The following is a 17,054-nucleotide window of genomic DNA, read 5'->3' on the forward strand; positions in this document are numbered from 1 at the left end:
TTACCTGGCTGACTAATTGTTGAAAGTGTGGCCCTGAGGGATCCAGGTCCGGTTGCATGGCGTATTCGGTCAGCGCTTTCCAGGGTGGTTGGTAACTTTGAACTTCGATGGGGTTGACGTGAAGTGGACTTTCGTGTCGGACGGGACTAGTGGCCACCATGGGCACTCCCCTCATGCTGCCCAACGTCAACTGGCGACCATCCTGACACAGGTAGAAAGACAACGGCCACGTGAAAAGAAAACAAAATGGATCATTATTCATTTTGATTTGCTTTTTACCAACTCAACATCTCAAAGTTGATTCCATTTTTAAGTCGTAGGCTGTAAAGGAAATAGGTGGCCTGGGATTCCAAAAAAAAGCTTCCGTTTAGCTTGAATTGGTAATACCAGCTTACGCTAACTGGATATAACAATACCGATTTCGTCAAGAAATTCCAAGGTGTCTTTCAAAACGGATAAAAGTCGACGGATGAAGTTTCCAAGGACAGTCGCTAGGTCGCGCTTCGAAATTTGAGAGACGCAAAAATATCCTAGTGGTATATCCAGTAAGCGCGTTATTATTATTAATTCCAGGTAGAAGAATATGGGAACAAAAAGCAAACTACATTTATTTTAAAACGAAAAGTAATAGCTTTATAGCGTTTAGCAAGCTGGCTGGATGAGTGTCAAAAGTTATCAAAAACTAGCCCGGTCTATTATAAGGCATAATCTCCTTATTATAGGAATATTATATTAGTCCATAGCGAAAGGGGTTTTAAAAGTTCGCGTCTAGCCAAACAGCGAGAAAAGGGGTCGATACACGGAGTGCCTAATGCGTTCGGCGCTTCGAGGGGAAGGACGCGCTGAAGGACCCTCGCCGGGGTCTTAGATAGGACGGAGATTTTCGGACGAAACGCGCGCCGGAAGATGGCGCGGGAAGAGAAGGGTTTTAAGAGGATGAGAGAAAGGATTCGGCGAGTGCATGCTTAATGGGCTGCCACGCGGCTAATGCGAAGACATTAAATAGAGAACAGGGGGCGCTATAGTCGACGCGCCGAAAAGATTCCCACCCTTCAAATCTCCCCTATTCGGGGGAAAACCTAGATGGCGTTGCAGAAAGAACTTAATGTTTATCGCCGTAAATTTAGCGTGCAAAATTTTCTCCGCGAAGAAAGAAGTTCGTCTTTGGAATAATTTATTTGAATCTTATACCAAATTACTGATGCCTATGGGTATGTGTACATGTATTATATTACGCGTTATATACAGAGATAGATATATATATAAATGAGGATGCCTACCGGTGACGTCATGGAGGAGTATTCCGAATCGAGGTAGCCATACTATAAAGGGAGATAAAGGAAGAACAATTAGAATTTGTCTCGTCCAACTTGTTCGTTTTTTTTTAACGTCACACAGTTTTCTCTTCTCTGTGTTGCACGTTAATTGTTTCAAAACGGTAGGCCTAATAGTCCAAGAAAAACAATATTAAATATTAAATCTGGATTTACCTTTAATTCTAATTGTTCTTTCTTAGAGTATTTCTGGGGTGTTTAGAATTACAGGATAACATTTGTGTCACTTTTTTAAACTTATCCGCCCCCTCCCCCCTTTGGTATCTAAGTTGGAATCGCAGTACAAAATATTTTTGGTTGGTTGGTTACCAGATTAGCTTGGCTAGTCCATTAAAGGCCGGGGCTCACCCCCCTTACTTGAAAAAGGGTTCAAACAACCCCATTTGATAGTGACGGTCAGCTCGCTATCCCGACCTCTTCATGTCGAAGGTTAAAATCAGACATTGTAAGCGCTGTCAAAATTGTCAGTAGTTAAAATGCCATTGAGAATCGCGAAGTTCGAATTACGAGCTGACCGTCGCTATCAATAGGGGGATAACGAAGGGAAGGGGAAAAAGATGTTTGAACCCCTTTTGGATACTGGGGGATGAAATTATCTGAAAATAGGCCTTTAAACCAACTTCAGTCCATAACTCAAGCCAAACCAAGTTAACTAGATAAGACAATCACTTTACAAACGAAACTTTTCGAAATACCTCGAACTAACCTGATACTATTTTTTTTTGCATCAACGCTCACCGTCGTGGCGTTTTTGCTCTAGTGAAAACCAGCTTTAAAGCTTGATTTCTACTAGGGCAAGTAATAATGTACGTGTCAAAGTTGAGTGACCACGAGATTATTTACAAACTGAAAACGGACTTTTGAAAAAATACTACTTTTGCCTGTGTTTCAATAGTCTTAGTCGATAGCTACGCCGCAAAAGTTTCGTTTTGAAAACGAAAACATTTGAGAGAGTTGGCCGTTTTCGGTCTATCGAAATCTGGCAGCCTTGCCTGCCTTCCGGCCTTTATCTCCATACCGAAAATGGCCGACGATTACGCCGCCGAAATTATTTAACTAAACTGACCGTTATTTTGAATTATCGACTAAGACTATACGCTCTTCAATAAATTTCCGTTAGGCCTAACGCAATTTTTTTGCGTCTTCACTCGTCATCGCTGCTTTTTTCAAATTTTCTTATTTCAGGTATCGTTTTAAATCCAAGCGACAAAGACCGTATAAAGTGTAGTTTGCACGTCCAGGCTATGTTTATTAATACTTCTTACCGAATGGCGTAATTGGTTTCATTGAAGCTGCTATTTCGTATATCACAGTAACGTGCTAAACATATTTATTATTATTGAATTTCAGAAGCGAACGTGGGTGATATGTCGAGCGCCACGGCACGAGGGGAGTTGATATCGTGATTAACGGAAGCGTGCCTTTCGCAATCACGCGTCCGAAATCTCGCGTGACTGTTTATATCGTCACGAGCAATGATTTTTTTGCGCCCCAGCAGTTCGGAGTCACCCGAAATATTGCCTCCGAGAATATTTGCGCTTTAATGCCGTCAATTACTACATTTTGTACGCGAGGGAGGCAGACACTCGATTTTGTCTAAATAATGTCGGATATTTTAGTCAGGAACAAAAAAAAACTGGTCCAGATTTTGCGCGACGACCCCCCCCCCCCCCACCCCCATTTTTCTATTTGTCGACTCTTTTATCGACCCCTTTTAATGGCTTCAAAAATTACCATGTCATAGGAATGTCAAATACGTAAAAACCATTTTAGGTTTGAATTAAGGGTTTTGGTCTAATTTCACGCTTCTTTAACACATTTTTATTTTCATAACAGATGCCGGGAGATGCGTAAGTCTTTAAATAAATATGTTAAGTTAGAAGAAACCACCTATGGACTATGATAAGGATGATAAAATACACGAAAAAGTATTTTATTTAGTTTTTGTATGTAGTTTTTTACTCGAAGATCTATTTGATCCGAGATTCGCGTCTTTTTGTTCGCTCGGAGACCTATCGGTACGAGTTATTTGTAAGTTTTTTAATTTCTTCAAATTTGTTTAGGCTTTAGCTATATTATCCCTTTTATTTATGGACTAATCTACTTTTTCGCGTATTTTATCATCCTGTAGATAAATATACTAATATCTAAATATTACCACTACCACCTCTTCCAATAAAAAAATATTTTAATCCTATAATTTAGATTTTTTAATGATATAAATCCGATATATTTTAAGGGAATTTTAGCTGGTAAACCTTGCGATTAGATTCGTAACTTCTTCGATATTTTGCGTTCGAAATTTATTGAAATATTTGCATTTAGATTACTACGAAGGCCTCGCATAAACGTTTTAAGAGTCGTACAACTAGAAGCTAGAATTTCCGCATTTGAGGGGCATTTTCAAACCGCCGGCGCGTTACCACGGACGGGAAGAGATTATAGGACCGACAGCCATCAATACTCGAGACGCAACGCCGTCGCATTAATAGCCGGGCACGAGCTACAACAGAAATACACAAAGAGGACGCGTTATCAATCTCCCCCAGTGTATGATCGAGAGGGGGGGGGGGGGGCGACGTGTGTGTCGTGTTCTCTACGGTACTCGAATTCGGCAAATTAGATCCATTTATAGATCTCCTCTTTCTAGCAGAATGATAACTCTAGGATACCCAAAACACCCCACTGTTACTTTATTCGAAACCCATTTTTTCCATTGTCAAAATAGGAAAGGGAACAATGAGTAAAAAGTTTTTATCGTTGCTAGTCCTAGCTATCTTTTTAGGTAGGGAGCGTGCGTCTCCGGGCCAGCGGACTCGGCACGTGCCGCGGCAGTAGCGCCGTTTCGCGTCGCGGCGGCGGCGGCGGCCTAACGCCTTCCCTCGCCTTACGCTTTCTCCGTCCGGTAGGGGGCACTAATGCACTTCCAAAGTAGCGCTGGTAATAAGCGTACCTCGAATCGAATGAAAGCGAGACAGGGGGGCTCCCGCGTTTTGACGTAATAAACTATAGCGAATCGACGACTGCGTCTCGTCAAGATAGCCCGAATATAATTGACCTCCTACAATCCGCTCTCGTAGACGACAGTCCACCGAAGACGCGAAAAAAACGCGTTTCTCACGCTCTCGGTTGATCCTTTTGGAGCTGCCCGTATGTGTAGTGCATTAGCTAATTCAACGCGCGGGGTTGGAGTCCCAAATTAGTCAACTAAATTGCTCAGCATTTCCTAAAACCACCCGCGTTACGCAAACTAAAATACAGAATTATACACTTTTCATTCTAAATACTTCGATTTCAAAGATACACGCAACAACCATTAGAGCCATATCCTGCTCAAACTTGCAAGATTGTTCCTTAAAAGTAGTATGTTTTAAATCTAAACGTCGTCTGCTAACACGCGCTACAATAACCAGCTGCGGTTACACCAAGTTAGGTTAGGCTTAGTTTATTAATTTTTTAAGTTTAGAAATGAAATGGATTCCAGTGAATTAGATTAAAAAACATTAGCCATACGCGGCTTGCTGGTTATTATTACTTTTAAAGAAACAATTTCAAAATTAAAAGGTCTAAAACTTACTAAGCCTCATAATTTAACCAACAACAACGCCGCCATTTTGTAAAAAAATGAACGTGAAAGCTCCAGCTTCTCTACGAAGTTCAAGTTTGTCCACATAGAACTAAAATACCCGTGAGTTTCCTATTCTCAGTATTAACGCGTGCTTTTTAAAGCCTGAACAGTGAGTCCCCTTAGATTCTTGGTCCATGGTTACACCTAGGAGCCACAAACACAGCATACCACACAAGGAGAACGCAACCCGTCAAAAGTTGCGTATTTTCTTGCGTACATTTTTCATTGGTTAGACGCTTTAGCGCCTGCTGCCGTTGGATGGGAAAATTCGGAATTTGTCTTCCCCATTTCCGAAAAACGTACAGTGTAAAGGCTCGTCCAATGAAATTTGTACACAACACTGCGTTAGCGTGTTTAAAGGCTAGCTGCGTTCTCCTTGTGTTTGTTGCTCCTAGGTGGCACTAAGGGCTTCCCACCACCTTAAAAAAATTGCAATAAAAGTTGCTAGCTTACTTGGGCCCATAGTGGTGATGAGAAAATCGAGTCAATTAAAAGTTAAATTTCATCCCCGTCTTTTGACGCGATAAATTGAACTTGGGAATTGTGGGTATAGCTATTTCTATGCATAAACATATGTAACATAATTACTCATAAGTATGCCTCTGTATAACATTTCCATTGAAAAAAATTCAATGAGACCTTGTTTCACGCGGAACATACAATGAGCGGACCCAAAAGTGCAAAAAATGCTTATAATCCTTGCGCTATTGTAAAGGTTACCATGGAAATGAAATCATGTGATCGCGAGGCACGAGCTAAACTTGACACGGGCAAAGCCAGAAATGCGCGAGGAATTCTCACTAACTTCCGTTTCCCATCAGTAAAGTTGATGACGCGTATTTCGTCACGGAGTTGTCAGTGACGTAATTTACGTCATATCCCGTGAACAAGGTTTCATTAACGAAAATGCTTTTATGGCATACTTATGAGTGATTATGTTACATATGTATTTATAATAAACGAAAATACACCAAGGAATGACCTTACACAAAATGTTATTTTGTTGCCCTTTAAAGGTAATATTTAAGACGGATCAACGAATTTCACGTATGGGTTAAAATTGATCATGTTCCAAATTTACGGAGTTGACGTTTGTAAATTATTTAGGCGATAGTTCCCCAAAAACCCTTTGGAAGCGGACCAAACAGTGCCACGAATGATAGAAGGAGCGTGCGACGTGGGATAGTTGAATCGACACGCGACCCATCTGCTGCGGTCAAAACGGGCCCTCCATCTCTCGAGTTCATCAAAAGCGTCCCCGGCCAACACAATGACCATTTATAAAGAGAGAGAGAGTATTTTTCTATACTTCAACTTGTCACGAGGCGAGAGAGAGAAGTTGGCTTTTTCCAACAGGACGCGCGTTCCGGGAAGGGCCCCCTCGTGGGAAATAAGGGCGCGGTGGCCGTCTCCGTTTAAAGCGCCATCTACATACGCATTCGTTTAATCGTTAATAAATTGCGGAACAAACAAACGCCTCGTTGATTAAGGTTAAATCGAATTAGGCAGTTTATATTGATTGGAAATAATGGCGACTCTGAACGCGCGGGAGACGGGGAGGAAGTGGTGGATAGTCTTTGAAGCTGTTGGTTTCGAGTCCTGGCGGCTTTATTAGCCCCTTTATTATTCCTGGGGAATCGCTTTACAAGTTCATATTTTATTCCCTTTATAAACTGATAAAATTCGCTGATACTATTAAAGCGAAGAGGCCGCTAATCCGCCTTCCAATAATTTAGCGTCGCTAGCGCTGCTGTTTAAAATTTGATCTTGCCGCCGCCAACAACGCTCCCGCACCTGATAAAGTTAATGCCGTTTGAGTTCACCGAATTATTTACCTTCTACAATTATTCTCAAAAGTGATTAGAATCGTCGGCGGGATTAAATTGCCTTCTATCGTCCGAGATACACGCTGACAAACCGAACAAATCTGTCTTCAAAATTTGCCCAATAAATAATTTCCAATCGTAGATAAATTTTGTCGAGCGATAAAATTCGTTTTACACCGCGGCGCTACGGTACGTGACGTCAGTATAGATCAGTGCCGTTGTTTACGGTCATTGGTTGTTTAAGGTAGTGTCGTTATAGCGGGCAGTTCCAGAAGCTCATAATTAGCTGCATTTTCGTCTGTTAAGCAGACAAATTATGTTTTATCGCCTGCTTGAGGACTGGTTTTCACTATAGAAAAAACGTCGTGACGCAATCATTTTGTATCAGGCCAAACACCGATTTTTGGCGTCGACGCTTACCGTCGTACCTTCTTTTTTGCCTAGTGAAAACCAGCCTTAACAGACGATAATCCAACGGCTTAAGTATACTTCTCAGGTTGGCCACTACGAGCCTCTATGTGAACTGGTTAGGCTAATTACTATTTCCCTAGAAGAAAAATAACCGTTCCCTTCGCCGCCTAGCGGATAACAAATGCCCTAACGGATATAGCAGACGGAATTTGAAATTTAATGGTACAAACTAATATTTTGCCATGGGGTTTAGGCTGACAAACAACGTAGTGGAATTATAGAAAGTTGGTAGATGACGTAGCGCTCAATTTCCGTTAGCACAAATAAGGGGGAAAAACCATAGATATATGAAATATTATAGATCCAAAATAATAGCATTCTATAAAATACAACTTATGTGCTTATTTACGTTTGTGTATAGAGTCGCGAAAGGCTTGGTCCGATTTTTCATGAACCAGGGAGGCTCATAAAAGGATTATCTGGCAAACCTCCCAACCTAGTTGTCTGGATATATAGTGGATTTTTGATCAAACTCCTACTCATTTAACGGTTATAGTTTTATACAAACCATTATAAATAGTTAATGAACTATGGATTTTGTAAATAGTTCAGTTATGGACTTACTATATTTTGAAATATACAATCTTCACGTAGGCTACCTTAGCTATATTTTGAAAATGTAGTTTATGGGTGCAAATAAACCACATTGTGGTTATCAACATTATTAGGCCTAGTCTACCACGTTCTTTTTTCTAAATACTAATTTTTTGCCACCGATAGATGGCACTATTACGTAGGGCTTCCAGAAAATAAGGGTCTTCGGCTAGCTGTCTTTTCCATGCATTTCCACGGGTCGTATGCATCGTAAGGTCAAGGAATATAAAGCCCCAGGAATGGAAGGTGTAGCTCCGTCTACTGGAACGTTTGCGCCTCTCGTTTTTAAAGAGAGAACGGGTTGCATTAACCGTTTCCGGTTACTATGATTTGCTTTGCCGGAAGTTTCTATCGCAACCAAAACACGCGGCCAATAATATCAATCCTTCCATTCGTGGGGCTTTATATTCTTTGGTAAGGTACTATGCTGTTTCATATATCTATGGGTGAAATTCGGTTAATTCACTTCTGAAGGCATTAATAGGTCTTAAAATCAAATATATAAAAAGAAAGCTAACTAACGTCTCAAGCCCAACATTTGGGCTATTAAAAAAACCGTACATTTTGCATCAAAATTCCCTGAAAGCCTTTTAATATTTATTCAGTAACAATTTACAATTTAATATATAATTAAAGTGCAAATAGTCAGGAATAATACCTACGTCATGCTAGAATCATTATGCACTGCGTGATCAGTCACGCACTATTAACCATTATTTAAACCTATACGAAACAAAACGGGTGTCACTGTATGTAATATTGGTCCCTGACGGCGAATTTGCACCTACACGAAATTTAGACAAGATGGTGGACCCGACTCAAAGGCGGGTTACGATTAGGGAAATGGGACTGAAACTAGCCTTCCACTGGAGTTACGATGACGCCTCGCTAAATCTAGCGTTTTAGACCCCTTGACTAAGTCACGACAAAATTGGGCAATGTTGTGAAAAAGTAAACGAACGTCGTGCGGCGATCGGTCGAACAACGCGACAAGATTTATTAATTTCAGGTTTCGATAAATAAGCAGACGCCGCTCGCTCGCTAATGCGTCGTCGGCGGAAAGCAATCTGTGCTAGAAATAAGCTTTCCTCCGTCGGAAACGCCGCCCGGGAAACAATGAAAAGTCAAACGCCGTCCGCGCCAAATCTCTCCTACATGCAATACGGGAATTAAAATGACGAAATTATCCGGTAGGTGGGAGGGTGCGCGCCAACCTGTCACGTGGCCCCGTAATCAACCGATCTCCGCCCCCACCCCCCTGACTTTTTCTCGGAACGGGGATCAAAAATATATACCTGAATCTCTAACCTTTCCCAGGGTTTCCAAATGATTATTTTTTTTTTAGAGTTATGGATCTGTTGGGCGGGAAAAAAGGTTAAAAACTCGGAAGTAGTAATGAAACATTTCCTATGCGTGAGAAAACGGGATTTAAAATTGGCCATTAATTTTCTAACGTGTCTACTATAAGGATAATAATAATTGACGAAATTATGATAAGAATTTAAAATCACTATATTATTTACAAATTTAAAATGAACCTTTAACAAAATTGTATAACATAATAAACCCAGAAACCAAAAATAGTAATAATATAAATATATTTAATATGATAATTTGAAAATGGCTAGTCGAGTTTGGATATGACCCTCTAAATATGTTTTCAAGTTTCTAATGTACCCCTCCACGCGCAAGTTTTTAACTTATGTGGATTGTCGTGATGTATTATAAAAGTGTAAAATTGTGTTATTGTATTATGACATCAATAAATTAATATCAAATATTAAAAAAATATATTTAGTATTGCCTATTATTTATTTCAATAGGCTCTTCAATAAATTTCCGTTATGCCTAACTAAATTTTGTCCTAAAGTTTTTGCTCTTTCGAAAACCAACCCTTATTTCATGCACCACTTTAAGCCCAAATGGCAAGGACCATTTAAAGAGTAGTTGGCACGTCCAAGCTGTGTGTATTAATACTTCCTAGCGAATTGCTGAATCGGTTTGATTTAAACGGCTTTTTTTATCTAGAATACACGTCGTAAATTTTTTAAACTATCTTTTGCAAACACCAATAAGGTGGTTAGGCCTCGCGACGTTAGCTCTATAAGTCCCGTAAGTATATATCATTGGGAGTTTTTACTGCGAGCTATTTACGGATACCAAATCTCCCCGTAGTGAGAGCGAGCGCACGCAAAACGATAGCGAAGCCCGCTTAAGAGTAGGTGTGTCGAATAGTTTTCCGAAAAGGTTTTGCACGTGAAGAGTACGAAACATTATACAGACTTATATTTCTATTTAACAAATTACAATAAACTAGAATTGCAGACGGTTTGGTCGGATATTTCTTGAACTAGGGACGCTCGTAAACAAAGATAAAAAATCTCTCTTATCTGGCAGACCTGCAAACCTAGTTGTTTGGTTTAATAAGGAGGTACTAGTGCAAAACCATTCTCTTTTTATCGAATAAATGTTAGGCAAACCATTGTGTACGGTGCAATAACAATATCCTATTGATTGTGTGAAAATTCCATTCATAATATCGTTATATTTTGAAATATACTATCTACACGAAGGTTACCTTAGCTATGTACGAAAAGTAGAGATTGTGACTATCGCTTAGAAATTTTTCTAATCGTAAGCCTAAGTTTTAAAACCAAAGAAATTAGAAAAAGGCCCCAAAAATCAAGCAAATAAATTTTTGAAAGATAAATATTGAATATTTAGCAAGATTTTACCTAAAACTTTTCTTTCATTGTAAAAAAATGGTCTAGGAAATTCATTCCGGAAATGTTTTACACACCCTAGTTTAACTAACGGTAATAGTTAGTGTAGGGAGCTGTTGGCTCGCAGGGCTTGCCACCACCCTCCTACGCGTTGTAACCCGGCCACCTGAATTAAAAGGCTTTAAAAGGCTTGGGTGGTGCCTTGGGTATTCGTTTATTCCCATTCGACCGAAAGAATTTTAAAATGTAGCCCAATTGGCTGGGTGATTTGGTATTTTATTTATAAGGTATGTACTATCGAAGATCCATGTTTAGGTTAGGTTAGGTTAGGTTAGAGTTGGTTAAGTTTACTATTTCAGTTTTGGTTCAGTTACTTTTCTTGACTAGGTGAAGATAAAAATATAATTCATGCTCATTCCATTTTATTTTCAAATAAATGCATAGTACAAAGATATTAAAATGGCATAGCTAAATTCATAGCAACTGCATCTAGTAGGGAGATTGCTACTTCATTTTGAGATTTCAAAGGATTCTCGCGGTCTTCGAATGGGACACATAAAAACCGCACGTTTCGGCGGAATTCGGTCGAATGGGACACCTCAAAAACCGCCTTCGGTCGAATGGGACTAAAGCTGGGTATTAGCCTAGCTGATTATTATTATTATTTATTATTATTATTGGTGTAGCTAGGAATGTATAGAATGCTTTGCTGTATTTTAAGCAAATTTCAACCGGGTTTCGTTATACTTTAAATATTATCTCGGTTGTGTTTTTTTCTCCAGTTAAATTGATCCGAGTTTCCCTCCTCCCCTTTATGAAATACGCGTTCGATTTAGGAACTGCAACGAAGCGTGCAGCCGGGGGTACTCTATAGGGGCCTCCTCCGTCTTGCTGGCTGGCATCTTATAAATTGACAGTATACATTCTCCGTATTCGCGAGCAGGGAGCCGCGGGGGGAAGTTTCTTGGCAGGCGCTTTCGAGATGGTGATACACGTACGCTGTTAGGCCCGGAATAAGGGCTATTCTTCTGCGGGGAAATACTGGAACGCAATCTTGGCGTTATGTTACGTTACGAGCTAGGCTCCCCGACTCGCGCGCTGTAAAGTGGACCGCACCATTTTCCGTGATAAGGGTGGGGAAGAAATACTGGCGCCTATGCCCCCCCCCCCCATGTCCATTCCATACCTCCCCCCTAACCCGGTGCTCGGCACCCACCATTCTATCGTTTTTAGATTTTTATACTGTTTTTTTTTGCGCGCCAGTGCCTTAACTTCTTGGTCTCTTATATGGCCTTTGGTATAAAAATGGCGGAGACTGCGCGTTGGGAAGTTACTTAACTTCCTGGACGAAAGAGGCGGAGGGGAGGGGAGAGGGGCGAAGCGAGGCGTTGTCCGCGAGAGGGCGGTTACGTCCGGGCTATCACTCCAGACGCTCCTGCTTTTTGAACTTCTGGAATTGCTAAAACCCCGCGTGGTTTGGTTCGCATTTAATCCCGTTCTCGGATTCGATAAAGCTAAACCCACAATCATATTTATCCTTTCCTTTTACCGTTCCAAATTTTTACGAATCAAACTGTTTTATACGATTAAAAACGCTACTGGTCGCCGTACAAATGATTGCCGAGACAACGTGCCTGTCCGTCATAAACGTTGGAAAACGGCAGACTATTTTCGCGACGCCTCGTAGTTAAAGGGAATATAACCCGCAAAGCAATCTTTATGGAAGACGACTTCAATTTTTCAAATTTCCCTGTACATTGGCGCCAAACATTTTTAAAGCCAAAGGCAAGAACGGTCAGAGCTGCAAACGTTGGTGTTCTGGTGTTCCACACCAAATACCTGAGGTTATATTCCCTTTAAATCCTCTTTCGGCGCTAAAATTTGGAAAAATATATTTTACAGAAAACGGTGTTATTTTTAGATAGTATTATTAATTTTCCGGAAATATAAAAAATTGAAACATAAATTACTTTTTAAGGGTTTTTAATGTTTTTAACTTTTTATCGATATAAAATGTCTGAGATCACTTAAACATACTTTAAAACATTAATAGTGTTACATTGTTAATCAGTTTAAACTAGTCTAGATGTTTAGTTTTACTTTTAGATTCGAAAAATTTAGGCGAAAATGCCGCTTTATTTAAATTTGCAAACAACATATTAGTCTAATCATGGAATGAAAACTTTTTTAATTTTTTTACGGAACATTTTCCGGAAAAAAAGGCCTCGGTCGTTTTCCGACTTACAACACTATTTTTAGACCAATTTTCCTACCAAAGTACCTATTTTGTAATTGAAAGATAAATATAAAACGGTGTAAGCTTTTCAAAATTATCTTTGAAACGCATAATTCGAAACCATAAAATTTCAATCGCGTTTCCTTCATCCATTTTAACGAAATGCGAATAGGACCACTCCCCGCTATATCGGACACGAATGCCGTCCCTAGAAACGAGGCCAATTCCCGGCCCCCACCCCACCCTCAGGGTGCTTCTTTGGCGACTAGGTTCGAACGGAAGCCGAATTGCCAGTGTTGCCGGGCCGCGATGCGCGCGCTTCGACCAAGTCTCTCTAGAAGCGAGCCCCGCCCAAAGCCAGTTGAGGAGATGACAGGGCGAAGGTACTCCTCCCCTCGCTGCCAGCAAACCGTCTTCGGAAGCTCCATCCCCCCCCCCCCGCACCCAACACTCTCCCCTTTAGTCGTTGCGCGGACGAAATTTCCTCTTCGGAAATAAAGCTCTCCGTGAAAAGTTTTATCGAGAAATGTCCCTCGACTCGACTTCATTGTTTATGGCCACCGAAGAAATAAAGATTTCGAGGGGTGAAAACACCAAGCCGCGAGATTTGAACTAACTTGGCCGACAACCATTTCTCGTTTTTAGGTCTTGGCGACTGTGTTTTTGCGGTTTCAGACCCCTCAGGAATCATTCCGCGCAGTTTTCAAACTAACACGCTAAATTTCGGTCTTTGTTTTTGACTATTTTTGGCAAATTACGACGAAACGGTAGGTCCCCCACATTTACGATAAGAAAGTTGACCAAAAATGTCCGCCTTAAATTATAAACCAGTGTTATATGTAACAACTTTTTAACGCTACATATGTTATTATCAGAAAATCCATGTTTCAAGCAAACACAGAGAGCTGGATACTTTTCTTTATACGATATATTACCCTACTTTTGGCGTTAGTAAGAACAAAAATTGAAAAATACAATTGTGTTCTAATAGATAATTATATAAATATTAAATTTTAAAGTATATCGCCACATTCTTGATTTTTACGGTAATTTTAGTATTTAATTATTAATTAAAATTTTAGTATTCCTTTAACCCCTCACATCATTAAATCATAAATTATTAACCAGCAAAAATAAATACGTTAAAGAAACTTCATAAATAGAAAAAGATACAGGCTATCTCATGGCCAATTTTTAAAAATATCGAGCTAGTAGTAAATTTGGGTATAAAAGCGAATTGTTCAACTACTGTAAAAATCCCCAAAAAAATTAGTAATACAATAAGAAGTAAATGTAAATCGAAAAACTTAAAGATCTCGAATTTAAAGGAACGGCGTTTACTAGGTTTCGTCATGGAACAGCCGAGTTCTAGTGATGCTATTGACTCTAAATTACGTTATCCCTCTTTGTCGTTAACTGTCCTCTGTTTTTGTACAGTTGAAATCGCTTAAATACAACACCCACAAACCAAATAACCCTCCTCATTACCACTCTATAAATTTTCGCGTAAAAATTCAAAACGTATTTAATCGTAAAAATCTAAAAAAAAATGTCGACAGATGCGAATGGAGGAGAGTAAGTTTACCCGTGGCTGGTATCCCAGTAACGAGCCCGATATCTTTTCGAGATCTTATCCGCGTTCGCTGGCTACCATACTACTCAAAGCGACGGCGCATGGATACATCCCATAGGAAAAAGTAGGGCGACGCGAAACTCGACTGAAAGGAAATTCAGGCAATAACCTCCGCGGGGGCGATGGGAAAGATTTCCGGGTGACCAGCCCAGAAGAGCCAACTAGCGGTATCGCGAAATCGGATCGCTTTCGTGCCGCCGCCGCCGCTGCCGGTACTTGGCCCGGTACTTGGGACAAACTGAGCGGAAAAATGATGGATTAAAGGGACAAATTACCCTTTCACTGTCGCTGAACTGGATTAATCCCCGATGACGGATAAATATTTTTCGCCATACTCCCCACTCCGGGTCTCTCTCTCTCTACCGGTGTTGGTACATCCGTGGTCCGGGGCTATCGGGTCCCGGACCAGCCCCTCATTGTTAAAATGCTCGATCCCTGATGAGCGTATAAATACGACTTTGATAAGGTTTTTCTTTGGGGAATACACAGTCCGTACTCTTTTCCATTGTCAAGTTTGTTCCGATACTGTATTTAGACGGACTATACTCGCAGCTGCGCCTGTATCTTCTATCTCGAAGCGGACGATGCGAGTTTATATTAGACGCTGATAAGACTTTGTGGTTTGCTATTCGCGACCGAAACGAGTCTAGGTGGCGTAACGGCGCTAACTTCTCCGATACAGCGCCTATGATCTTGCGTCTGCTACGGATAAATTATAAAGTCATAAAAACGTTTTTTCTTAAGGGGGTAGACTATAGTAAAAACCTCTTTTTCGTTCAAGCTGAACGTTTCTGTTTTAACAATTACACAATCGAATTATATTTTTATTCATAGGCTGAACCTTCCTCTACTGCTTAAATAATTTTGATAATTATAATATTAATAGTTAACGAGATATAAGGATATAACTAAAGGGTAGTTTGGGCGCTTGCCCAACTTGTTTAGCTCCGGGGGTCCGAATTAAAACGTAATAATTAAATTACTTTACAATTTAAAATTGTCAAAATTATTTTAATCACTAAACAAGAGGCTGTTCTACACTTAAATATTAAATTCATAAGTTAAAATACAAAAATAAAACAGTTCAGCTTGGAATAGCGCGAAACTAGACAATGGCCACTGTCGTCTTCCCCCTTAAACGATGCAAAAATTATATTAAAGGGAATATAACCTCAGGTATTTGATGTGGAACACCAACGTTTGCAGCTCTGGCCGCTCTTGCCTTTGGCTTTAAAAATGTTTAGCGCCACTATACAGGGTAATTTGAAAAATTGAAAGGGTTTTCCATAATGATTGCTTAGCAGGTTATATTCCCTTTAAAATGCAAGTATAATAATTAATAAAGTCAAATTTTCGAATATCGATGAGGAAAAACTAATAGCGTTTGCTTTAGCCATTTCAATGGCGAACCAAAGGGGGCGTAGCGATAGTTTTCTGTCGGGAATTGTCTTCAACGCGTAAGGAAACTATCCTCTAACGACAGAAGTATCCATTCAAATGAAACACGTAAATTTGCAGGCTCTAAGATGGTGCTAATGTGAGCTAATCTCCAGCGTACACAGCACCAAGACGCGAAATGCATTCTTTGAATTATGGATTTTTATTTATATCAAAACAATATTTTCAGATGTCATAGTTTCAGAAATTTACTGGTATATTTGGAACTGTAGCAATAGGAGTTTCCAAATTTACTGGTATATTTGGAACTGCAGGAATACCGTGTTCTTATTTTTAACTGGTATATTTGGAACTGCAGGAATACCGTGTTCTTATTTTTAACTGTTTTTTTCCCACTTCCGCAATGATTCTCCCACTAAAGAGTGAATTCGACCATACGTTTGACTGCACTATTTCAAGAACAAAATGCGCCGATGTAGCCAATTTATGAAAATGCCTGCGAAGTTACAGTCGAATAAAATTAGCGGGATAGAGAGTAGGTTACTTCTATCCTAAGAATTTTCGTATGTACTTTTGGTAACGGGTATTGTTTCTACGAAATGTATTCAATATAATTATAATTAATACAGTATTTCTACATAATTGTTTGAAATCTCTTCGTGGCAGGTATCATTTACAAGTTATAAGCTCAGCCTGTTTGGGCATTCTTAGCCCATCCATTGTCCTCGCTTACTGCTGATGGATGGCCCGCGGGTTTTTGAATCTTCCCATCTGGCCGCTCTTCGCGAGTGGCACGCGCGAGCCCGGTCCCGGTCCCTGTCCCGGGTTTCATCTTCCTCGAACACCGTTCCGGCTGGGTTTTGAAAAATTAATAAAGTAATAAGCGCCGTTGATGATGAGTAATAGCGGATTAATGGCTCTCGTGGGCGTCATTATACGGCGGCCCTGACCGTCCCTGGCCCTGAACCGTCCCTGGTCTCTGATCTCCTCCCGCGGCGTCGGCCATACGGGCGGCCTGATCCGACGCGATATCGCCGTGACGATCGGCTTCCTGGCATAACGCGCCTCGGGCTCCCTCCGATCTCTCCCGGGAATTGAAGCTCTCCGCTCCGACGAAACAATGTTCTCCTTTGACAATAATCGTATCGAGACCGTCTCTGATCCTATTCGGTATTTTAAAAGCTCATAAACCTACGCCTTCAAGCTCATCA

General features: G+C 40.4%; 1 protein-coding gene across 5 annotated transcripts in view; it reads right to left on the reverse strand.

Annotated features, from left to right (window-relative positions):
* The window catches only part of tup (LIM1_Isl and LIM2_Isl domain-containing protein tup), a 57,055-nt gene that overhangs the window by 5,056 nt on the left and 34,945 nt on the right, over positions 1 to 17,054 (reverse strand). For 4 of the 5 annotated variants that reach the window (XM_090163503.1, XM_090163500.1, XM_090163502.1 and 1 more), the window contains 2 exons: positions 1,281 to 1,322; positions 5 to 202 (listed from right to left, as the gene is read on the reverse strand). In XM_090163503.1, the coding sequence (XP_090019629.1) occupies positions 5 to 202; positions 1,281 to 1,322 (240 nt within the window). The remainder of the gene's footprint in view (positions 1 to 4; positions 203 to 1,280; positions 1,323 to 17,054) is intronic. The other variant, XM_090163501.1, reaches the window with a different exon arrangement.

The sequence above is a fragment of the Leiobunum rupestre genome, chromosome 11 (genome assembly GCF_980474605.1).
Source record: "Leiobunum rupestre chromosome 11, qqLeiRupe1.1.hap1, whole genome shotgun sequence".
NCBI classification, from domain to species: domain Eukaryota; kingdom Metazoa; phylum Arthropoda; class Arachnida; order Opiliones; family Sclerosomatidae; genus Leiobunum; species Leiobunum rupestre.